We start from the raw sequence: 23,443 nt of genomic DNA, 5'->3' as shown, positions 1-23,443 counted from the left end.
GCGAGCAAAATCTAACATTTCTTGCAAGTTTTCTAATCCCCTCGTGTTCTATCTAAATCCTGACAAGAGATCATCAAAACCTCCCTCATAAGGAACATCTGCACCTTTGGAGGAAATCTCGATTTCTCTCTGAAATTTTGGGGCGCCAGCTTTCCGTCGAAATGTTGGTTGTAAGATTCATCTCCGATATCGAAACAAAAACCTCGCTTACAAAAACGACAAATAGACATGCCTTGCTTGTCAAAGCAATATTCAGGCAGATGGATTGGTAAACCGAGAGCATCCAGTTGTCCCCATTGATGATGGGTGTACATATAGTACGAGTAGAATGCAGAGAAAATATGCAGCACGAGCTCATTTCGGCCTGAATCATCTGTTCGAAACAGCCGGTTCTTACGGAGCTACCCACATACGTACAGCACTGCTCTGAATGACAGTTCTTCGTCAAGCGCAAATCCGATGGGTTCCTCCTCACATGTGCTCGACATTCCTTCATCCATCGATCGTTTTGAGCCCGCGTAAAACACAGCTCACCTGCTCTGCTTGGCAACGTTGCCATCAACATCAAGTGCTGGAAAACCATTCAGATTTATGAGCTGGGGTGAGGGCCAAGGGGCCAGTAACATAGATGGGACTACCCTTGATTTTGCTAGTCCCACCTTCAAAAATTGGAAGTGCGTCGTGGTAGCAGAAAGTTCACATTTTACATCGAATTATAGGTCAAAAGTAGGCTCAAATCTAGTTTTAAAACATAACTTTGAAATTGCTTGGACTCATGTCTTTTGCACTTTGATTGTGGGTTTTGATTTGATAAAGACTGGGATTTGACGGTCAGTGTTATTTCGACTTGAGAAAAATGGGGAGTGATTGGAAATTTGGATGTCCTGTGAGCAAATATGGCGTTATTGTTTGAGGGGGAAGTCGTGCTAAATGATCATTTTCTTGTTGTGGACAGGACACAGACGGGAAAGTAGGAAGTCCAATCTCAAGTGAGCAGTGCAAATTAAAAAGCACTGTGATATTTCAGCAATACACAGTACACAGGGTTGTACGAATACCTTATCAAGAAGGAAATCTCCGCTCGAAAATCAAAAGATCAAGATGACATTTCAGACGGACTCAGGAAGGGAATTTTGCATTTGGTATCAAATACCTCTCCCTTAATATTTCATAGAAAGACATGGACGCTGACATTTTGGAGCCTGCAAACGTTTACATTGGATTAGATATGACCAACTAGTCCATATCATTCGCGATTTAAACCAAATGATATGAGAGGCGCTACAACAATCAAAGCATTGACATATCCCAGTGCAAGCTATGATGATGCACTTTTTTTGGGCGCGTTCAATTTCTTCAGGTCCCCAAATACCACTCAGCTCACTTTTTTGTTGTTGCTCCCGTCCTACCCACTCCAAAGGGAATCGTTCCAAGGGTCCCACAGGTCCTTTCCTTTGGAGAGCTTGCCCATTATTCTTACCTCTCATGAGCTTCAACCACCAGGTCGTCGTCATCATCATCATCATCCCCACAACAAGCCAACCTGACTCCAACTCATTAAGATCAAGAGTGGATGGTGGTGGTGGGGATGGATGAGGCACGGCTTTTTCCACATTTTGGCGCAAGTGAATCCCGCTTCCCGCGCCAGAATTGGCTTGACTCCAAAATAGCTTGAGCAACTCCTCCTCTTCTCGCTCAGTCTGATCGGTAGGTAGTCCCACACTAGCGAGTCTCTCATGTCAAGGAGTAACTGGGCACGGACATCTCCTCCGTTGGTTGAGGCTCTTGTGGAGGCTTCGCACACGCGCTCCATCTGGATTCAGGACTTTACAGAGATGGCAACGAATCTGGATGAGATCGACGATGAGGAGACGGACGACGAGGAGGAGGAGGAGGAGGAAGAAGAGGCGAGGAGAGCAAGCCAAAAAAGACCGCGGAGTTACCGAGTCACGAATCGGGAGTTCGAGAGTGAAGATCTCTTGCAGAGGCAGGAAGCATTCCCCCTCGTATTAAATAAGTTAGTAATTAAGGTAAGGACAGATTGTTTTAACGTGCTCAATACCAACACCATTGATCGAACCATATAGTGTTTTGAAATTTTGGTCAAAAAATTGCATTGTAATGTCTTATTTTCGATTGTTGTGGGGTGTGTATGAAGTACATACGGTACAGGTTTTTTTTGGCGCACAAGTGCATGAGCGGGGATGGGTGGGAAAAGCCGGTCCATGAAGATGTTATTGTTGGTGCTGAGGGTGATAGTTGTGCCGTTACCAACGCACTAACAGGGCTGAATCAAAAGCGGGTTCCTCAAGGACTTTCCGCCAAATTTGGTAATTGAATATGTTGCCTGATTAAATCGAGATCTTCTTTCTTTCGCCTTTTCAGGTACTGCTCAAAATGTCGGTTCCACCGAATTTTGCCAACTCTTTTCTTTCCCCCGTGGTGAATCGAGGTAAGCAATACACAATTTGAACTCTCCTTTTAAATGGCTCAGTTCAGTGAGGGTAAAGTCGAGATTTTGATCAAAGGTGGCTGACCCCTTTGGCCACGGACATGGTTGCCACGTCTTCCCGATCTCTTCTCTCCTTTTAATAGCTCGAGAAAATGAGCAGAGACATTTGCTCATTTGAGCACAGTTCGTCGCCCCATTCAAGTGCAGACCGATCTGTTATCACGTGATTGAATTTCAACGCTCCAGACATTGACCATCTTGGATGTCCACAATTTGGCGCAATTCTTCCGAGAACTTGATTCTCGGACATTCACACCCATTGGAGATTGGCGAAATTCTCATAGCAAAGGAGAACTAAATCGTTCTAGTAGATAACGCGAGTATTTCCCTGAGAAAAATCGTTTTCTCCAAGACCCTTGCGTCACTCGCAAGATAAGAAACCTCACTAAAAGCTTTGGACGGTTGGAGGCAATTCCGCGTCAAGGAATTTGTGGCAAAATGAAGCAAATAGAACAACATTGACTGATTGCCTGCCACTAACCTCATTTCAGGAGTCAGAAAGCCTTTCGGCGAAATTACCAATACACCTCCCAGCCAAAGCAAGAGGAATGCTCGTCCTGGAACAAGCCTGGAGCAGACCCCCGTCAAACCGGAGGTCAGCTCCACTCCCAACGGGGCCTTGGACGACAAAACCCTAACGCCCATGGCTAATCTGAAGCTGCTCATCAGAGTCGCCTCCGAGCAAGCCGTTCAACAGAAGCCCAGTCGGCGAGAATTGTTCAAGGAGGAGAACGAGGAGAACATGGACGAGAATCGGAGTCACGCCCTCATGGAGGATCACGATTACTCCCACGACAGTGGTCGTTTCAGTCTCAGCCAGGCTCCCTCGAGCGCCTCCTCGAACTGTTCCTCCGTGGTTGGAAAAGTGTCACGGAAAGATAAATCCTTGGGTCTGCTCTGCGACCGGTTCATTTCCCGGTTTCCGGTTGAAGTCCAGGGTGACGAGAAATGTGAAATTCAACTGGACGATCTGGCCAAACAGATGGGAACAGAGCGTCGAAGGATTTATGACATTGTCAATGTCCTGGAGTCCATTCAAATGATGACGAAGGTACGAAGGGTGCATATTTGTCAGTGATTTGATATTGTTACACATGGAATGTGTCTACTTACAGATAGGCAAGAATTTGTATCAGTGGCATGGAGTTCATCATCAATGCATGACTTTAGCCTGGCTGAAACAATTGGCAGAAAAACTCAACATGGGACAAAGATATCGAGAGGTGAAGGAGTTGGAGAGCAACGAAAACGCTCCTTTCGTTCATTTTTCCCCGCGTAATGAGAGGGACTTGAAGCGTAGTCCCCTGAGCTACTCACCAGCCAATTCATCCTTTTCGAGCATCTCCTCCGCTTCCTCCATGTCCCCCTCGCCGTCTCCAATCGAGCGAAAGACCTCTTTGGGCGTGGCGTGTCAGAAATTCCTGATGCTCTTCCTGATCGCCCATGAGCCTCAAACTAAAATCAACCTGGATTTCGCTGCCAAAGTCATACATGGCGTTGGTCTTCCTGAGGCCATCATGAAGACTCGGATTCGACGGCTCTACGACATTGCTAACATCCTCCAGTCTTTGAAATTGATACAAAAGATACAGGTGGTGGACTCTCAAGGAGGCAAGAAGCCAGCTTTCCAGTACATTGGGCCCCTCATCGAAGGCATTGGTGAGTCTCTCTCGGTCATTTAAAAACACCTTTGCTTTCAACGCCCTCCCCCCCCCCCCCCCAAAAAAAAAAAAAAGATATCCACACTCACGACACGTGATACCCATGTTCTTCTTACAGAAGTCACCAAAGACATATTGAGGACCCTTCCCGTGACGCGTCAGAGGCACTCTCTGTTGACCTTTGGTAAGAACCTCCTTAATATCCCGGATGATCCCCAAGAGGCGTCCAAGATGACAACAAAAACGTCTGGTCCCGGAAGATGGCTTCAATACCTTCAACGGAATCTCTCTGGCGCCCAGGCGGGAATTGAAAATGCCTAGAACCCAAAGTGTCGAGCACATGGATTTCAAGTTTGCCGTTCCACGTGCCAATCCTCCGGTTTCCCCGCTGACCTATTTGCCTCTGAAGCGGAGCTCCTCGCTCCTCGACCTCAGTGATGTGTGTGAGGCCGAAAGAAGCAAAATCCAAGACCACGGATCCGCCACCAATCTCATCAACTATCAACAGCCTTACTATCAGCGGTCCCCGATTAAACTGTCCAAACCCAAGCCAAAGATCTCGCCCATCAATCGACCCGGTCCCTCGTTACTCAAGCGAGCACTGACCTCACCCGCCCAACTGACGGCATTCCATACCTCTCAGCCCCTGAGCAATCGCCCCAGTCCCATCCAAGTGTTGCAATTCCCTAACGATCAGCCCGCTCCGAGTGTGATCAACGGACCGAATAATCAACAATTGGTCCGATTGAACCGCGTCAATTCCGAGCGTGTTGTTCAGGTTTTGGGCTTAGAGCGATCCAACTCCACGGATCGCGTGTAAATTCTTGACTTAAAGCAAATTCTCATTCTCAGCATGATCTCAAGGACAAAGGAGGAATGAAGTGGTTCCCCGTAGATTTTGGATTTTGGGCTCGTTTTAGCACGTGATATCTAAAAGAAACGAAAAATGAAAGTGATCCAGCCCAAATGAAGGAATCTAACGTGGACTGCCAGGTGTTTGATAATATATTTTCTATACAGTGAATGGTGGTAACATGTCATGGTACTGTAGTCTTTCAATTAGATAGAGATGTCAACGAATCTCAACCAAACGCAATGAGCAAGTGTAATACTACGTATAGAATGTGAAGAAACTAGTGGAAACCAATCAACCCCATCCAGCCAAACCCCTTTGAAAGAAGTTTCAAGTGCAATTGAAAGCAACTACCCCGGATTTTGGAATCTCAAATTTGAACCATTTTCGATTAAACAACAACCTTCACGATGAACTCAGTGAATCAATCTTTACGCTTAGAAATTATAGCAATCGCGCTTTTATGTTGTAAATTTATTGTCTGTCGCGCATACTTGTGAAATACATCCATTCATACGTTGTTGAAGATTACAAGAACGTAGGGTCGTCTTTCCGGGTCTCGAACCCCGTCCGATCTTGAGCGGCCTCGATGGGGCACTTAAGAATGATGTTGTTGATCCTGATTGTGGTCTGACGTTCTCTATGAACTGAAATGGAGGTCAATTTTCGATTTAATACCTCCATCTAGGTTTGTATTCATCGGTTTAAACCTGCACTACTTACACCTCATTCGGGCCTGTTTAATGCGTCGACCGGTGAAGAAATGAAAAATGGGCTTGGAGAGGGCCTTTTCTACAACAGTAGCATCGATTTGGACTAAATCGCGAGGCAACACGGGACGACCGATCAAGGAAAAATCCCGACCTCCCACCAACAATACCTGTTTGGAGGTAGACGGATAATTTACAATTGGACCAAGGAATGTCTCAGGGATACGAGGGCTTTAATATCATGAAAACTTCAAAACGGAAGTAGGGTCGCTCTCAACCTCTAAAATATTTCGGTGCAGAGTTGATAGGGGAACAAATTTTTTAAATACAATTCTAGATCAGCCCTTTTTTCAAAAGACTATCCATCAGCTTAAATTTCAGAATTAATAATAAAAGCTGAAGTTACATCTCCACTAGTGGGTAAAATAATCCGCAAATAAATGTGTTAGGGCCATCTTTTTGGCAATTTTCGGGTTTCAAGATTGCAAACGTGATTTTTTTTTATCTGTTTCAAACCCATTATATATACCAAGTATGGAGCCATAGAAAACTTGAGGGTTGGAAAATGCTCTGAACACACTAACACTTCAAGTTGTCACCTATGATTCGCAATATCCATTGTTCCTTTTAAGCAGTATCTCGGGCATGAATGGGATATTAATAAAGTTATGCGCCTGGATACAACGCCCCAAGGGACCTCCTACCTTGTCCAGTACGATTTTGGAGCCGGGTATGATGCCCAGGTCGTGATTTAACATGATGAGATCCCCGGGTGTGACTTTGAATTGGCGTTGATCGGCGTACAACACGGCGAACAAACGACCATAAGACTGATTTTGAATTTGCTCATCCACCAACGAAATCACCTCTGACAAAGAGACAAAGAAAATGGCAAGCATTACTTAAAAAAAAAATAGTATGTGCAGTGACCTTATCTAATACTCTTTAAAAAGAGTATTGGACATGACACTTGGCGAAGTAACGTCGAGCAATGTTAACAAGATTAACAAGATCCTAGCGCTACAATAAGTACCAGAGATGTTTGTGTCCGACATGAAAGTACTATTTAAAAGAAAACAATGCGGCAAATTCAATTTATTATCGAGCTGAATTAGCGAATTTATCTGAAGTTGATGACTTGCGTTGAAATATTCATAGGCTTACTATTAAGAAACATCTACAACCACTTCAAACCGATTATATACTCCTACTCTTTTTGATTTTGGCATCCTTCATATCGCATTGACATTACTCTTGAGTAATTGGCCTATCTGAGCCGAGGTCCACTCCTTTAGGTGAAGGTCTCCTCGCATCGTCTAGTCCATCTGAACCAAAAGTGATACATTTTGAGTTTTCAAAAAATGAAACCGCAGCATTAGTTCGACAGGGATTTCCCTTCATCCCTCTACGTAGTGCCAAAACCCATATTGGGCACAAGAAATGCAGTACAAGATTAATTGTCATGATAAAAACTGTAAAATCCAATGACTCAAGAATCCTTGCAATAAAAATATTCATATTTCTTTTTTTTAATATTGGAATGTGAAATAATTGATAGCATTTAGATTACTTTTATGGCTTACGATCGTAGTCGTTTCTGAAAAAAAGGAACGGATTTCACTATTCGCGTTTCTTTGGCCAAAGTGAGTAATTTTAAAGCAGCAATTTCTCGCGAAATAATAAAGCACCGTTAATCGTTCCAATTCTTTTTGCTGTAATCTAAATGGCTCTTATTTCAAGAATATTACCTCATCATGGCCGTAATTCAAGAAATATATCAAAAATAGATAACGAGTTACGCAACTAAAAAATCGAATAAGCAAAAGGAGCTGACCTTCAAGTAAAATCTAAAAAGATCCATTGTGCCGTTAAAAGCGTGTTACTGGGGGCGGAGTATATGTAGCAATAACAAAAAACGCGTATGATAGTAACAAAACATCAGTTATGGAAATATTGAAAGGGGGGGAAATTGGGTGTAACATAGGGTTGGCTAAAACCCACCCGTTAGATTTAAAAAAAAAACAGTCTTGATTTCAAGGACTAAATGGTAGGAAACTCTTCCTTTCTAGTGTTCAATCCTTAATGTTCTAAAGGTAGATTTTGGGTTTCCTGCACGGTTTTTTTTTTCAAATTGTGTGTCAAATGCAGTGGTTTATTTGCTCCAGTTCTTTTACTATTGCACTAATCCCAAATCAGTGGGGCAACTATCAAACACTTTTTACTTCTGCTATGGAAAATTTCGCCTCTTTACTTCTGAAATGAGACAAGTTCGTTTTATTCCCCCTCCAAAGCACCTGTATTGGTATGGCGTTACTACTTTTAAAAAGTAAGGTAATGGAGTAGTTTTTCTAGCGACAGTTTGGTTGTCTTTGGCTCAAAATTAAAAAAAAAGAAGGGTCTAACTTTAACATTTGACTGAAAATAAATAAAATCCGTCCGATTAAAAAAAACAATTAAACCCATCAAGCAAAAAAACTCGTCCCACCCGCCCATTAAAACCCTAGAAAAACCGCCCCGGGATTAACCCATTTGTCAACCCTGGTGTAAGGAACACGCCCGGCCAGCTACCTACTTGACAACGCCGGGCAGCAAGAGGCCCTTGGAGGCCAATTGTATTTAATTGAGAAGTTATGAACAAGGCAACATTGCAAATGTAACCAGATGCAAAGCCACACACCCCTTCAAAATCGCAATGTGGTTGCGATGGCACAATATTTAGCCGTGATCTACCCTATTCGGAATACACTGTGTCAAAATACCCTTTCTGAACGTTAGCCCCAGTTATGTTGAGTGATTCGGTAATTTCTGGAAAACATGCCAGTTTGCTTCATTTTCTTCAATTGCTATGAATAACAGGAGGGAGTTATGAGCATTGCTCCGTTTTTTGGACCATTACGATAACACCATTTTGCGATGGAATGGGATCACAGTTCCTGCTCTTTGAATGAAAAAACAAGTCACGGCAACTTCTGGACTAGAAATTCGGCTCCTATTGTCCTGGGTATAAATAGCGTTGAGACTCATTTTTTGCCTCATGAGTTTATAAATCCGATTGCATGTCCCAGTCTCACCCTCGGCCTGAGCTTGATCTTCGGGCTCAATCGCACTGGGGGGCGGCAGAATATCAGTGGGCGTGTGGGTTATGGGTCGATGAACCCCAGGGGCGTGAGACTGTACGCTATGCGGGGACTCGTAGTAGCCACAATCGCGTCGAACTGTCATCAGGGGACCCGTGATTGGGAACGAAAGAGCGGACGCCGTCATCCAAGGTCTTTGAATCCAAAGTCCGGCCCCCCTTTGACACGCCCTCCAGCCCGAAAACATGATGCTCAACAACGCAATGGCTCGATCGAGGGAGGAGAACTAGGCCGACCTCTTTACACTTTTCACAGCTCCATTCATGCCTTTGTTTGTTTACTTTTGATGCAGGAGTCAGTTCAGGGTGACAAATATTGAGAAGATTAATTCGGTCTTAGTGAATAGTATCATGAGGAATTTGGGTATCTGGACGACCGTTCGAGTTTGAATCAATTGCTATTAAATGGGCCACGGGCGCATCTTGTAATACTTTCCTTAATTTCGTTATTCGTTTTGGTCCGAGTATACGATTTTTATGGTTTTTCGATGCAGCTGGTCACCTGTTGTAGAGGAAAAACGAGGGCGATGCGTATTACCAGCTTGTGCCTTTTGGGGAGGTAATTATTCGCGAAACTTAATGAGAATTGGACTCCAAGGGTTATAATTGCTCGACTCATGATGTTCAACCTGCATTCAACTACGTTCAATGTTGCATTTGAGGATTCCAGGCTAATTGTTGATGGGCTACTTCTTGCTCCTTCCAGTGGCTTTTGTGTAACATATTTCAGGGTTGCTTCAATTGTTAAGTCAATTACCGATTGAGGACAAATTTCCCGCCATCTCTTCCTCAAACTACGGCTGGTCCTTTTTTCCTCACCTTCGACACCAAAAATCCACGTCGATATCTACCCAAATTGCCATTTGCCCTCATGCATCTTCCAATGAGCATCCCTGATGTCGTTGGTTCACTTTTGTTGCTATGATGGCTCTTTCAGCGACCCCATCAGAGAAGAGGAACAAAAGTCAGACGATCCCTCAGGCCTGCCAAATTGGCACCTGACCCCAATCTTTAGTAGCCATCCTCGCCATCCTCGCCCTGACTCACGTAAATGCCCACAATCTATCACATATTGAAATCCATCAATCGTTTGCTCCATAGATTCTAATTTTGTCTCCTAAATAGACTCAACCAATCAAACTCAGAGCAGTGACTGTTTTGGCAACACTGAAGGCATTGGCCTAGTGAATGGATGTATGGATTAGTTGTACTTCTGTGTCGTTCTGGAGGCCTCTTTTGGGGGTTAAATTGGTGTCGAAAACCTGCTCAAGTGCGGTCTTGATTCCTTCGTGGGCCTGGTTCACACTCATTGGTAAGCTTAGTGTCTTATGATTGATTAGTATTAATGATAATAGCCAGTCATGAAGGGTAAATACATCCGTGTATGTAGTGGAGGTGTGCGCTCTGATTTGGTCTTATCTAAGGTTTGAATAATGGACATCTGATACTCAAAGAGTGTTTTCACTCAGTTTTGATTGTGATGAGGCATCAATTTCGGTATGATTATCCACATGTTCTAATTAGATCCTAGTTTACCTCCCTTTTGGTCATCTCAATGGACGTGTGAAACTCTTGGGACTGACCCAATCATATCGATTTATGATTGATTTCGCATTTGTTTTTTCAATGAATTCTTTCCTTGTGTACCACGAGCTTCCAACGTTCATTGATGAATATTCAGGATAGTTTAGATCCCAATTATTGTTTTACATGTGTCCCAACTTCAAAACTTACACAATCGAATCTTGTGTCATGCTTATGGGTCAAATTTAGAAAAAAAGTCTTCTCAATCCCAATTGAATTGGTTAGTCGATCAAACTTTTGCGTCATGTTGCAAAATGCCCAGTGACCATGGAGCATGGAGAAACTCGAATCCAGTTGTTGACACAAAGGGGCTTGGATCAATACGTTTTGCTATCCATGTTAACGTTGTGCATGGAAAGTAGGGCTACACCAACTTTTTGTCCCATGCTAGCCAACAAAAATGTCAATTTGGCGATACGCTTGTAAAAGAGTGTTTTTCATGCGTTATATAATTGCGATCCCCACTCGGCAAGGTTGGGCCAATCCCGCCAGTCTAACGAAAAGCCCGTTCTATGGGACTTCCGAGATGACTTATTTTTTTCATGGCTTTTTAGGCTGTCGACGTACGTTATGTTATGTTATGGCTTTGCCCTGAAATTTTGAGATCATTTTGTTATCTATTTCTGACTTCATTACAATTGTCTCGGATTGTTTCTGTCAGAGACCTAAAACCCTTAGGAAGCTTCTTTGCCGAAGCAATTCCGGTCTCCCTTGAGGGGACCGAGGGATAGATAGATAGACCATGGGTTGCTTACTCTCGACTTAAGGTCTGCCATACTATCCAAGTTAACTTCAAAAGACCTACCCTAGATGCTTATTAACAACTAATTTGGGCCCGCCATGAAAGTGAAAAGTGTAAAGCTGATTGTGTTACCAGGGATACGAACAAAGCATAGCAGTTTTTTGTCACCCCAAGTTTTGCAAGGTTTGGCAAGTTTTGGCAGCCCAAGCCCAAATCATCACAAATCTATAGGGGATGTCAAGTAAAGGAAATTCAAGGAAAACTGTGGTCCGGCACCCTGATTTTGGGCATTTTGGGGAGAGAGAACCAAGACAAACATTTCAAGTCAAGTCGCACCATTCGCCCATTAAATTTTCAATAATTGAGTGATTTTGAGCAAGTTGTGGGACAAAACCTTACTAAATGAGCATGTTTGGTGTTAATCAGCTAACGCACAACCAAATTGGCTCAATACCACAATGCTAATTGCCTAGACAAACATGTAAAATGGAATAAATGTCAAAATCCAATGCATGCACAGTGCGGTTTGGCCGGGCATGTTGTCTTTGATTACTCCATGGAATAACGTCAGTTATCCATGAACGTGTTTACTTGACTAGCCCTATGCGAATCCACGGGACTAGTCTACCATTTATGTAAAAGATCTGTTCACAAATGCCAAAAAAAGGTGTCCAGATCAAAACTGTTCGTCGGTGTCCATTAGAAGCTTTTGAAGAGAATTGAAATTGGCCCAAAAATATAGATGTTCTACTGTAAAAAAAAAAATCGAAAACATGGTATCTTTTTCTATAGTGTAGGCTCAATGAAGAGTAAAACCTCTCGAAAATCCCTGAAAACCCGGAAATCCTGAAAATTGGGTCGGAGGAATATGTGGGATTATCTCGTAACCAACCCTGGCACACGAGGAAGCAAGGTGTGCACGGTCTAACTTCTATGAATATCCCTTTTTATGAGTCCAATTGATGCCATACATAGATGGAATAGTAGATTTTTGGGGGGTACTTTCCCCTCCAAAAAAAAAAGTTTTGACGCTTTGAGTTAAATGATGTGATTGACATTCGGGGGACGCTAATCTTGGATAACCCCTGTGTTTAAAGTAATCAGACTCTTTTTGTTGTCTTACCCAAATCAGTTGTTTTATTGTTGGTCTAATTTCTTGAGCACTGAAATAAGATAACCCGGGTAATCTGACTTGAAAAAAGATGATCATATTACTTCATAAGTAAATCATGCAAATAAAAGGAGATGCAAAACCCTTGAAGGACAAGTCTTTATTCATAGGTTGGTGCATTCATGTCACGCAAGGTTCTTGTTGTTATTAATGAAAAGGAAAAGATAACATCTTTATCTAGAAAAACCGTGGCTAGAACAATAAAACAGATGGTAATCCGATTGTGTCCAATCGCTCATCAATATCTCTTCTTCGTCCGAGTAGAACAGCTAAAAAACCAGTTAAATTTAATGCATTACCCGTTGCCTAAAATCCACCATTTGGCTCTGTTCTATTCCTAATCCAAGAAAGAGGCCTCCGTGAACTAACATTGGCTTCTCAGTTTTGGACAACAACAAGAAGCCATGAATTGAAGTTGTTCCTGTTTGGAATCCGATGGATTTACGATAATGTGTCATACATTCGTTCGTTCACAAGTGCATCTCTCGTTGGAGTATTTATCCTGTCTGCCAAAGTGGTTAGTCGATGGTTGGTTAATCCGTCGGGTGGTCGTCGTTCGTTTGGGGGGGGGGATGACCGTAACGGTGTTCGTTGAACTTGAATATTTGAATTGCCCCTGATTGGGGTCCTCAAATTCCATAGATCATACTTTTGTGAACGGACTCATTTGGAGCTGACAGGCAGACCCCTTACCGACCACATTTCCACGTGAGGCATCATGTACTTATGTGATCCTCACACACAATGAAGTGACACTTGTCCTCTCCTGTCCTTCCATCTCTGCCACAAAATCGCCCCCTCAACAAAAACAGCCATTATCCGAATCCTTTCAAAGATAGAGCTCTGGTAACGCCATGTACAATGAATGTAAAAAAAGTGAGAACCACTCGAAAGTGGATTGAAAGGCAGAGGATTTGTGAAAGATCCTCCGGTGGTAGAAGTCGGTGCCTCGGGATGTGTTTGTCCAAATCATTCCAATTATTCACATGAACTTAAAAAAAAAACCGTTTTATACGTACAGACAACTCGATTAAATGTCTCAGTCAAAAATGTAGCACTTTCAATACTTACGAGGTAGAAATGGGTAGTTCAATTCTCTAAGTAAAACGTTTTTTTTTGTAAGGCTTAGGCCATCTTTATTGATTAGGTCTCAGAGCACAATGCTTTATTTAGAAAGTCAAATTTTATGGTAAATTAAGAGTTTAGCCTAGTTAGTGGAAGTTGACACAAATTGAACATTTCGATTCTCATGTCTTGGGGTAATTAAAGAGCAATTGAAAAAATGCTAGAGCGTGTCCATCCTCTTTGGGAGAGGTTCTTGTTGAAGATGACTCAACCGTGACTGTTGTCTTGCCGCTGTTAAGGACACCAAGAGCAACGGACTGAGAGGTCAAACACCGACATTGAAGCCACGCTAGTTGCGTCAAAGGCTCCAAAGGCGCGCGTGCGCTCAATGCCCCTCGATTTCTGTCATGAACTGTCAATTCCAATTGGTCTTCCTTCCAGATTGGCCAGTTCCCGATCAAAGATGTCACGATTACCCCTGGCTCAGATCCGAGGACTGAGACGAACCTTCTCTCTGCAATATCAATACCACGCCCCTGGGGTCGTTTGCGGGTCGTACATCCAAAGCGATCGAACCCAAAAGACTTGCCGTAATCATCGCAACTTTGCCACGTTTAGCGTTCACTTGAGCAGCAACGGCAGCAACAACAACAACAACAACAACGGGAATGATGTGAACAAGGGCAGTAACAAGTCCGGAGCACCTACCTCCACCACCGGAGGATCTTCCACAACTTCCTCTGGGAACGGAGGCAATGGCAAAGACGGTCGATTGATCTGTCCCAAATGCGGCGATCCTTGTGAACACGTGAGCACGTTTGTGTCGTCAACGCGTTTTGTCAAGTGTGAGAAGTGTTCGCACTTCTTCGTGGTCCTGTCGGATCACGATGCCAAGGCCAAGGCCAAGGAAAGGCCAGGAGAGGCCGGAGAGCATCATCTGGGCAAGAATGGTGGCCAGACTCGACGGGCACCTCCACCGCCCAAGAAGATCTTCGAGTATCTCAATCAGCACATTATTGGCCAGGACATTGCTAAGAAGACGCTCTCGGTGGCAGTGTACAACCATTACAAGCGGATCTACCACAATATTCCCGTGCAGAAACGAGATTCGGGTCATGAGAACGCCTCGTCCATCATGTCGGATCAGACGAATCAACTGCCATCGCATCGCGATCTCTTGCACATTGCGGGTATGGGATCGGCCTTGGGCGTGGGATTTCCACCCAATGTCTCGCCCTCAGGGAGCGGCACTGCCCCTCCTCAACAGCCACAACAACCGGAAGCTCAGGTGGGTGGAGCGGGCTCGACGGCACAGGACAAAGTGAGCACTAATGCCCAAGGAAGCGACATCCTGGATGCTAAAAGCCACAATTTGAGGTAAGTCAGTCCAACGAGTGAATAGTGTTCACAGAGTTATCAAACTCAGGCTCTTTTTGAATGGCCATGTTTCTGGTTCTGAAGGTTGGAGAAGTCGAATATCATGATGTTCGGCTCCACGGGATCGGGCAAGACCCTGTTGGCTCAAACAATCGCTCGATGCTTGGACGTTCCATTTGCCATTTGTGATTGCACCACTTTGACCATGGCGGGATACGTTGGGGACGATATCGAGAGCGTGGTGGCCAAGCTCCTCCAGGACGCCAACTACAACGTGGAGAAGGCTCAAATGGGCATTATTTTCTTGGATGAGGTAAGTCCATTCTCTTTGTTAATAACACCCCTTAACGTCCGTTTCTGAATCGCTGACTGCTTTTTCTAGGTCGACAAAATTGGGGCTGTGCCGGGCATCCATCAGCTCAGAGATGTGGGTGGCGAAGGAGTTCAACAGGGTATGTTAAAAATGGTCGAAGGAACCATTGTGAATGTTCCAGAGAAGAACTCGGCCCGTAAAACCCGAGGCGAAACCGTTCAAGTAGACACAACGAATATTCTCTTTGTTTCTTCCGGAGCGTTCAACGGACTCGACAAGATCGTCTCCAGAAGAAAGAACGAGAAATACCTGGGTGAGTACCCTACCCTTGATTTGACCTCGTCGGACTTGAAGGTCGATCAAGAAGAGTCCTTATTATGTCTGCAGGTTTCGGCATGAAGAGCCCGTCGAGTGAAGGCCGAAGGGCAGCGGCTCAATCGGCCCAAAACGAAGGGAGCTCGGATGACGCGGTTGAGGACCAATTGGAGAAGGATCGTTACTTCACCGAAGTCGAAGCCGGTGACTTGATCGATTTTGGTATGATCCCGGAGTTCGTGGGCCGATTCCCCACCCTAGTTCCGTTCCACTCGCTCACCCAAGACATGTTGGTCCGCATTCTCACCGAGCCCAAGAACGCGCTGATTCCGCAATACCAAATGCTTCTGGGCATGGACAAGGTGGAATTGACTTTCAGTCAGGATGCCCTCAAGTGCATCTCACGGCAAGCCATCAGCAAGAAAACCGGCGCTCGTGGTCTCCGAGCCATTCTCGAGAAGCTTCTCCTGGATGCCATGTTCGAGGTGCCCGGATCAGATATCATCTCAGTGGAGGTAAGAGACAACGGCGCATGTACTGGATCATGACTGCAAAGGTCTTCTTTAACCATCAAGGATGGGAATAGGGGACATTTCATATGTCTTGGGGATCCATCTGATGTATAGTTCGAAGCCTTTTGAGTCCCTTCACTTTGGGGGGCGCTGATGAGCGGAGCAGATATGAATTCACAAAACGTCTTTATGATTTTTTGCAATTACTTATTACAATAAGGACACAATTCTCAACCTTCGTCGAAGGACCAGGCTATCCCTTTTTCATTTCGTTGTCATCGTAGAGGGAAAAGATATGAAGAGATGTGTTTTTCTAAGGAATACAGACTTTGTAACCGAAACAAAGACCGTTACTCAATTTGAAGATGGAATCGAAGCATCCGTCCCGATATAAAAGAGGGTCATTTAAACCTATCTCCATAGTTTGAATTGGTGCGAAAAACCTCCGAGTCTTCCCTATCTTTTGAAGGCTGACTCAATTTATTGGGGGTCCAGATTCGGGCGTGAAGCATACTCCGAATGGGACGGAACGCTGGTCATCCTTTTTTGCTTTGTCCATTAACATGAAGGGCCTTGCGAAAGGGCACCATGTTAAAAGAAGTGGGCGTTAATTATGTTAACTCCAAGATTTTATCACCTCAAAACCAAAGTAATCATTTGTTCTTTCATTTTTTTTGTTTCTGGATACTTCAAGGAGCAATTGCTTTCTGAGGTAAACAAAAAAACGTTTGCAAATGATTTAAGTTTTAAACGAACACTGCATGATATGGCTAACACACTGTTTCATTCGTAAAATTCAAATTTGAATCACGAAAACCTCTGGCGCCAAAATAGTCGAACAAAAAATCTCAAGAGTGACTGAATATCTATCTGGTCCTGTCAAGAATGTGATGGACACTAAATTTAATCAGGATTAACATTTTCAATCTCTTTCTTAAAAAGACTTATCGAACCGCTACAGGGAATGTAATCCCTAGTACTATTAAAATGAAAGGCTATAATTCTTGTATCTATTACCTTTCAATCTTTATATAAAAGACATTTCAGACTGTTGGTTTGATAAAGCTTTTTGAGGTTCAAATTTGGTGGAATTTCTAACTGCTACAAGAAACGTTTACTTTATTAATCAAGGATGTGTTTATTATGAAAACACAATTCTTCCTTCCATCCTCACCACCGTCATATAAACAATGACACTATTTTTTTCCTTTAAAAAACTGTATTTGCCCCCGTTCACAAAAAGCAAATCGTTCAACTGCTTTGTTAAACGTCTCTGTAACAATTGCTGGCCGAGGATGGATATTTCTTCAGCGAATGTGCACCCATTTGAAAATTGCCTTGGTGCAGTTTTTTTTGCTTTGTTTTTTCACGGGCTTTTTATAACCGCTACAGGGAATGTAATCCTCAGTACTATTAAAATAAAAGGTTACAATTCATCCATTCATTACCTTTCAATCTTTATATGATATTTGGTCTACCAACGAATTTGAGTTGACAGGCCGAGCTAGTCCTTGAATGTAGGGTTGATCAGGAATGCCATCTAAAAATTTGTCCAAGTCTGACTTGAAAGATGCTACCGGATCAACAAGGCCTACGTATTCCCTACGAATATTAGAGAGAAGCAAGTTAAACAATGAAGGAGCCTGAGAAAGAAGAGAAGTGGACTTCATTGTTCGAAATAGCCTGGATTCTCGAGGACTTGAAGGTGCTCTCAATACACACATCTAGCCTCCACGGTCACTAGAATTGACCCTAAATCCTGGGTTGGGACAAAGCTCATGAATGCTTTTGAAGACGTACAGTATCAGATACCTTTCGTACCTTCTCTGAATACTGTGCAGTCCCAACCTTTCCAGTCTTTCCCAATAGGAAAAAAAAATTATACCTTTGATGCTTCTGGTGCTGGGATGCGTTGATGCGACCTGCTCGAGCTTTTGCAAACCTGCTGAACTCATTGGAGCTCAAGCGGGGGAGGCATATTCAAGATGTAGCTGGACAATCGACTTGTACAGAGTTGACATCGTGATGCTGTCTCTGGACTTAAACGTGCGATATATCCAACCACACATTTGAAAAGCCTTACCCACCTTCAGCTGGATATGCTCATCGAACTTTCCATTAATTTGGAGGACTACACTTAAATCTTTCATAGATGAGACGTGCTCAATGTCTTTACCTCCCACGGTGTTCAAAAAGCCCTATCAAGTTTCCAGAGAAATTCCCAAACACAAATTGGCATTTTTCTACCTCAAGAAGTCATAGGGAACAACTTTAATTTTATTGTTTTATGGAATTCTAGTCCACATAAAAAACTTGCATACCTAAAAACATTATAAAAACTAAGATTTTCAAAAACCTACTCAATGTAAATTAAAAGCACACTTAGTTAGCTCTTGAATATAATTTACGATATCATCTATTTCACCGCTACTTAGTTACATCGGATTTAGTGGTCCAAATTTCATCGTTTTTAGCCCCAAAATGCCCCGGTTATATGTTAATTCAATTTCCCAAAGATGTAATATCGATTTTCACTATCGCAAAAATGAAAGATTATTTTTCCATTTCTTGCATAATTTCAAATTAAGTTAAAACCTTGTACAACCATATCTAAAACCCTCAAAGCAGATTTTTGAAAATTCATTTTTAAAAGCGTCCAAGGTACATTTAGTTGATTGGTCACTGAAAATTTCACAAATATCAATGAAGCCTTAAAGAAGCTATTTTCAATCAGTTTCAACAAAGTCTTCAAGAAACGACAAAATCTATAACATTGTCTGTTGTATGTACCGTCTTCAGAATTCAAGTGAATGCATAACTAAGTGTGCACATGATGATTGTAAAAATACATTTTCAAAGATTACACTTTTAGTGTGTTTTAAGTGACATTATATAGCATTTTTAGCTATTGTGAGACTATGTAAGAAGAGGAAAAATATTCTTTTGTATTTGTGATATTGAAAATCGATATTGATTCTTTCGGAAATTGAATTAACATATAACCTGGGCATTTTGGGGCTAAAAACGATGAAATTTGGGCCACTAAAATCCATGTAACTACTAAGCGGTGAAACAGATGATATCATAATTTATATTCAAGAGCTAACTAAATGTGCTCCCAACTTACATTGAGTAGGTTTTTGAAAATCTTAGTTTTTATAATGTTTTTAGGTATGTAAGTTTTTTATGTGGGCTAAAATTTCATAAACCAATAAAATCAAAATTGTTCCCCATAATTTTGTGAGGGAGAAAAATGGCAAGATATGCTTGGGAATTTCCATCAAAACTTTAAAGGGTATTTTTACCACTGTGCTCCATTATCTACGAGTGGAGTATTTAAAGGAGTTGACCCAAATGTCATTGAGCGGAATTTCATTCCGTTCAGGGCCATATTACTCTCAGTTACCCAAGAGTAGATTCGATCTAAGTCCTTTGCAAGGCTACTGGAATCTTGGCCATTCCTACCAGAAACTAACTTTGTATCGTCAGCATAAGAAGAGAGACTGGCAGTAATACTAAGCTTTTGAAGCGGGACAACGAATATTATATAAAAGAGGGGCCCTAAGATGGAGCCCTGGGGAACACCTGACCTGACATTATGTATGTCACTAAGGGATCCCACGACCTTAACAATTTGCTTCCTATCATGAATGAAGCTTCTTATCCATTTGAGAACCTTCCTTGGATCCCAATGTCATGAAGTCTATTTAACAAAAGGCCATGACCTACTTTATCAAAGGCCTTGGCAAAATCAAGACAGAAAAAATCAACTGACTCATGGCTCTCCAGTCCCTCAATGACCTGCTCTAAATGCTCAATTAGTTTGGTAACCGTGCTGAAATGTGCTCGGAACCCGTGTTGGCTAGGAGGTAGGACTTCTTTGACCTCAAGAAATTCAACGAGTTTGGACTGCATGATCTTCTCAAACACCTTCGCAATATTCGAAGTGAGAGAAATCTTTACGAATATTGTGATCCCAAGCCTTCAGGAGTAGAAGGCTATGACTCATTGAAGCGGGGAAGGAAGATGACGTCATCGTCAAATTTTGAGAGATCACTTCTACTGTTGAGGCTTCATATCTCTTTGCTGAGGGATTAAATTGAAGGTTCAGTTCTTTTATCCATTAAAGGAATGGTTCATGCAGGAAGGTATTTTTACAACTTTTTCATTAACCTGAATAAAAACTAGTTTTAGAAGACAAAAGCCGTTTTGCGGCTGATTTTTTTGTATCTTGGAATTTCGTATTTTTGCAATAAACTTTTTGAAACCTTAGAAACTGTTATTGTCCAATATTGAGATTTATATCTTGGATTTTTAGTACCTCTACTGTTATTGTCCAATATTGAGATTTATATCTTGGATTTTTAGTACCTCTACTGTTATGAAAAGTGCCCCAATGACCTCCCAAAATTTGTGTTGCTTTTCATCGTGCAGCTGCTACTTCATTGTGTCATTACGTATGGGTGAGCATCGCCCACAAGGAGTTCGATGGACTTGATAACTGACCAGATATCTGACAAGAACACATTTATATATACATGACAACAACAGATTACGAGCATGAGCAGCATGCTCAACACCGGGATACCACAAATTCCAAATAATGATTGAAATTCAAATTTTTACATTGAAAAATGTCAATATGTTTGGCTCCATCTATTAGAGATTAAGAACATATTGAGGTTTTTAACAAATAGGTATGTGTTAGAACATAATTTCAATGAAGAATACATTTTAGATTACTAAGGAATAATGAGCTAAGGTGAACAATTTGGGTTCGTAGATTCTCCCTTAACGAAGGGTTGATCTGATGTGGTTTGTCGACTTAACTTTAGATGTTATTTACAACTCGCAGGTTGGTCAAAACGATTTGCTTATTAACTCCAAACCTCTGTCTCTCTCCCACGTAGGTATCCGAAGACTCTGTGTTAGGCAAGGCTCCGTTAGTTTACCATTATTCAGCCCCAGAATCTGAAGATCAAGCCCTGAAAGACAGCCAAGATTCTGGCGATTCGGAGTCGGACACCAACGGTCAATCTCGAACTGCGTCGGCCATGGGAGAATGATGAGAAAAACAACTTGCCGACCTTACAGTCATTTGCCAGAAGAACTAAAACAGAAACCGCCAACGACGACCGACTACACAGAAGAAGAAAAAAGCAATTACTATTATTATTATTATTTTTGGAGGCCACCACTTAGTAAGAGAAGATCAAAGGGCGGATAAAAAAAAAATAAGATTTAAAATTACATTCTGCTGCTAGCACCTTATTTTCATTTTCATGTTCAATATTGTATGAAAACAAAAGCAACCTCCTTGTTCAAGATGGTGTGTGGTTGGTTGGCCTTTGAGACAGTGTTGATATTGCCACTATCCAAAGGAAACAATGTTCTGTTGATTCTGTGTGCGTGTGATTGGTCCTGTGACCCCAAATTGAGGTGAATCGTGGATCATTATGTCTAATAAACAATGAAAATCAACTCACCCCGCCCCACATTTAATTGGTCCTTCGACAAGATTAATAACTGACATTTTCAGTGTCGGGTTGGTTTCCCATCTCTATTCTGGTGCTAAATGCAATCTACTCGTACGTAGAGCGTAATTTTAGCAGGGGGAAAAACCCTTGACGTTCCGACCGTTTTAGATTAAAAATGTGATCGCCAGGAAATTGAAGGACAACGCGAGGGTCGCGAAATTGAGTGAACGCATTGCATTCCTCTTCAAGTGAGACTGGCCCCACGTCGCTAAAATTACGTATGTCAATTTCAAGCTTCATCAAATGACGGGATCATAAGTTATGCCCTCTTATTTCTCACCGTATAACTCAACGCTGATGAGAATGAAAATGGCGGAAAAAAGCAATTAATGTCGCAGAGTACTTTGGGCCCAATTGCGCTTTTAATAGCAGCTATGAAAGACGAAACGGTTTGGAAAAGGTAAATGTGGGTGCACTTTGAAAGAAAGGTGGGGTAGAAAGAATGTTTCAGTCGTGTTAAATTCCGATAGACAAAACTTGACCATGTCAAATAAAGAAATGTTTAGCCACTTCAATTCTACGTCAAATTAGTATTGAATTAAAAAAAAAAACCTTGTTCAAGTGCCCTGTTGTGAGTTTTCTGTATCTTTTTATGAAAGGATGCTGTGTCACGTATCCAATTGATTTTGGGTTTTCGGCTTACCTTGGAAGAACAATGGTGATTAATTAGAAGAAGAAAATACTTTCATCCATAGTGTGGCCATAATAAAAAAATGTATCGATCCATTTATCTAACAATAAAGGATATTTTCTGCTTGTTCCTGACTCAAAGTGACTCTTCCTTTGAGACTATTTCTCGTGTTTTTCAATTAAAATAATCCGCTCTACAACGAATTACAATCTTAACTCAAATAGAATATTACCCAACCCGACATAACTGAATCGCATTAACTGCGCTTGGGCGCCAGAAACCATCTCGTCAGGGATTGGCAAGTTTTTTAACGTGCCTGAAAAGCTTGTGTCTGCATAATAAAAGAGGACATTTGTAAAACAAAAATAAAAGGATGCTGAAACGTAACAAACAGTTTTTTCGGGCAAAAAAAGACCAAAATAGGAAAAAGAGACATTTGCCTTTTTTCGCAGCCCTGTTGAGGAGGGCTGGACTAGAGACCATGGATTCAGAGACGTGCGAGGTTTGACAAGTGGCTCCACTTCAAAATGTAAACGATCAGTAGAACTAAAAAGTTTCCGAACAAATATTGAACTAACGCTCTGCATAAGAAAGAGTTCTATTATGACAAGGATCATTGAATATTTTCTTCAAGGACACTGCCAAATTTTACTTGAAGACAAACTGATTCATGGATATGGCATTTTAGATTTTTACTACTATTTTGTTACTTTCTAAATCCTTTTAGAACCCATTTTTTCATAGGATTAGATTGCTATAATAGTTCATTAGATTATTCAGATTAACATTATCACATGTGTGCTTTCTGAATCTATCAAGACACAAGTCCCTTTACACTTTACAATGTTATTTGTTGAACATGGTAGTACTTTCTTTTTTGAGGTGCTCTAATCCAACTCAAGACTGGCAGCATGCGAAAGATCAGTGTGTCAAGTATATTTTATTGAGAAATACCACACTAATTCAATTGTAATGACAAGAGAGACTGTTAACCCTCTGGAATGAGTTGGTTGAATCCATGGTGGATCAAGTTTGTCATAAATCATTCGAATCTTTACCCTATTATGCAATGCAAACATGTGACCTCGTTGAGAAGGTTTCCAAACAAAGCCCATGTTCGTTGATAATTGGCAGCCAATCAGATCGGTCGAATTTGATGACGTGTACACAACCTCGCGTATCTATGTCTGAAGCATCTATAGGCCATATAGTTGTGGCCCTTGAAAATTAAGATGCGTAGTTGTTGCAAACTGGGGGTCAGCCCTGTTTTACTTGGGTCAGTCTAATTTGAAGAAGAATGAATTTCATTGCTTGTTCTTGACCC

The 23,443-nt window shown here is 42.1% G+C and overlaps 3 protein-coding genes across 3 annotated transcripts; 2 read left to right on the top strand and 1 right to left on the bottom strand.

The window, feature by feature from the left end:
• The first annotated feature begins 1,258 nt into the window (after positions 1-1,258).
• On the top strand, positions 1,259-5,552 carry LOC131878600 (transcription factor E2F7-like). Its single transcript, XM_059224647.1, has 5 exons — positions 1,259-2,030; positions 2,386-2,452; positions 3,004-3,563; positions 3,628-4,171; positions 4,292-5,552. Exons 1-5 carry the CDS (start codon positions 1,737-1,739, stop codon positions 4,492-4,494), a joined length of 1,668 nt encoding a protein of 555 aa, XP_059080630.1. The 5' UTR covers positions 1,259-1,736; the 3' UTR covers positions 4,495-5,552.
• On the bottom strand, positions 5,480-9,171 carry LOC131878625 (large ribosomal subunit protein bL21m-like). The gene is made up of 4 exons (XM_059224686.1): positions 8,808-9,171; positions 6,441-6,604; positions 5,750-5,906; positions 5,480-5,673 (listed from the first exon to the last, which is right to left on the bottom strand). Exons 1-4 carry the CDS (start codon positions 9,058-9,060, stop codon positions 5,555-5,557), a joined length of 693 nt encoding a protein of 230 aa, XP_059080669.1. The 5' UTR covers positions 9,061-9,171; the 3' UTR covers positions 5,480-5,554.
• An 854-nt stretch (positions 9,172-10,025) lies between these two features.
• LOC131878597 (ATP-dependent Clp protease ATP-binding subunit clpX-like, mitochondrial) lies at positions 10,026-21,432 on the top strand. The gene is made up of 6 exons (XM_059224643.1): positions 10,026-10,184; positions 13,876-14,811; positions 14,896-15,124; positions 15,194-15,437; positions 15,512-15,954; positions 20,862-21,432. Exons 2-6 carry the CDS (start codon positions 13,898-13,900, stop codon positions 21,015-21,017), a joined length of 1,986 nt encoding a protein of 661 aa, XP_059080626.1. The 5' UTR covers positions 10,026-10,184; positions 13,876-13,897; the 3' UTR covers positions 21,018-21,432.
• Positions 21,433-23,443: the final 2,011 nt, after the last annotated feature.

The sequence above is a fragment of the Tigriopus californicus genome, chromosome 3 (assembly GCF_007210705.1).
Source record: "Tigriopus californicus strain San Diego chromosome 3, Tcal_SD_v2.1, whole genome shotgun sequence".
NCBI classification, from domain to species: domain Eukaryota; kingdom Metazoa; phylum Arthropoda; class Copepoda; order Harpacticoida; family Harpacticidae; genus Tigriopus; species Tigriopus californicus.
The sequence above is the reverse complement of the archived record's forward strand: the minus strand, read 5'-3'. Positions and strand labels throughout refer to the sequence as shown.

What these genes read in the sequence shown, in the direction of transcription:
- LOC131878600 (XM_059224647.1), top strand. Translation starts at nt 1,737, where the DNA reads ATGTCAAGGAGTAACTGGGCACGGACATCTCCTCCGTTGGTTGAGGCT. An exon ending in TAAATAAGTTAGTAATTAAG is followed by an intron (nt 2,031 to 2,385) that starts GTAAGGACAGAT and finishes TCGCCTTTTCAG; the next exon opens with GTACTGCTCAAAATGTCGGT. An exon ending in CCATTCAAATGATGACGAAG is followed by an intron (nt 3,564 to 3,627) that starts GTACGAAGGGTG and finishes GTCTACTTACAG; the next exon opens with ATAGGCAAGAATTTGTATCA.
- LOC131878625 (XM_059224686.1), bottom strand. Translation starts at nt 9,060, where the DNA reads ATGTTTTCGGGCTGGAGGGCGTGTCAAAGGGGGGCCGGACTTTGGATT. An exon ending in AGATCAAGCTCAGGCCGAGG is followed by an intron (nt 6,605 to 8,807) that starts GTGAGACTGGGA and finishes TCTCTTTGTCAG; the next exon opens with AGGTGATTTCGTTGGTGGAT. An exon ending in CCAAAATCGTACTGGACAAG is followed by an intron (nt 5,907 to 6,440) that starts GTAGGAGGTCCC and finishes ACCTCCAAACAG; the next exon opens with GTATTGTTGGTGGGAGGTCG.
- LOC131878597 (XM_059224643.1), top strand. Translation starts at nt 13,898, where the DNA reads ATGTCACGATTACCCCTGGCTCAGATCCGAGGACTGAGACGAACCTTC. An exon ending in GCTAAAAGCCACAATTTGAG is followed by an intron (nt 14,812 to 14,895) that starts GTAAGTCAGTCC and finishes CTGGTTCTGAAG; the next exon opens with GTTGGAGAAGTCGAATATCA. An exon ending in AAAGAACGAGAAATACCTGG is followed by an intron (nt 15,438 to 15,511) that starts GTGAGTACCCTA and finishes TTATGTCTGCAG; the next exon opens with GTTTCGGCATGAAGAGCCCG.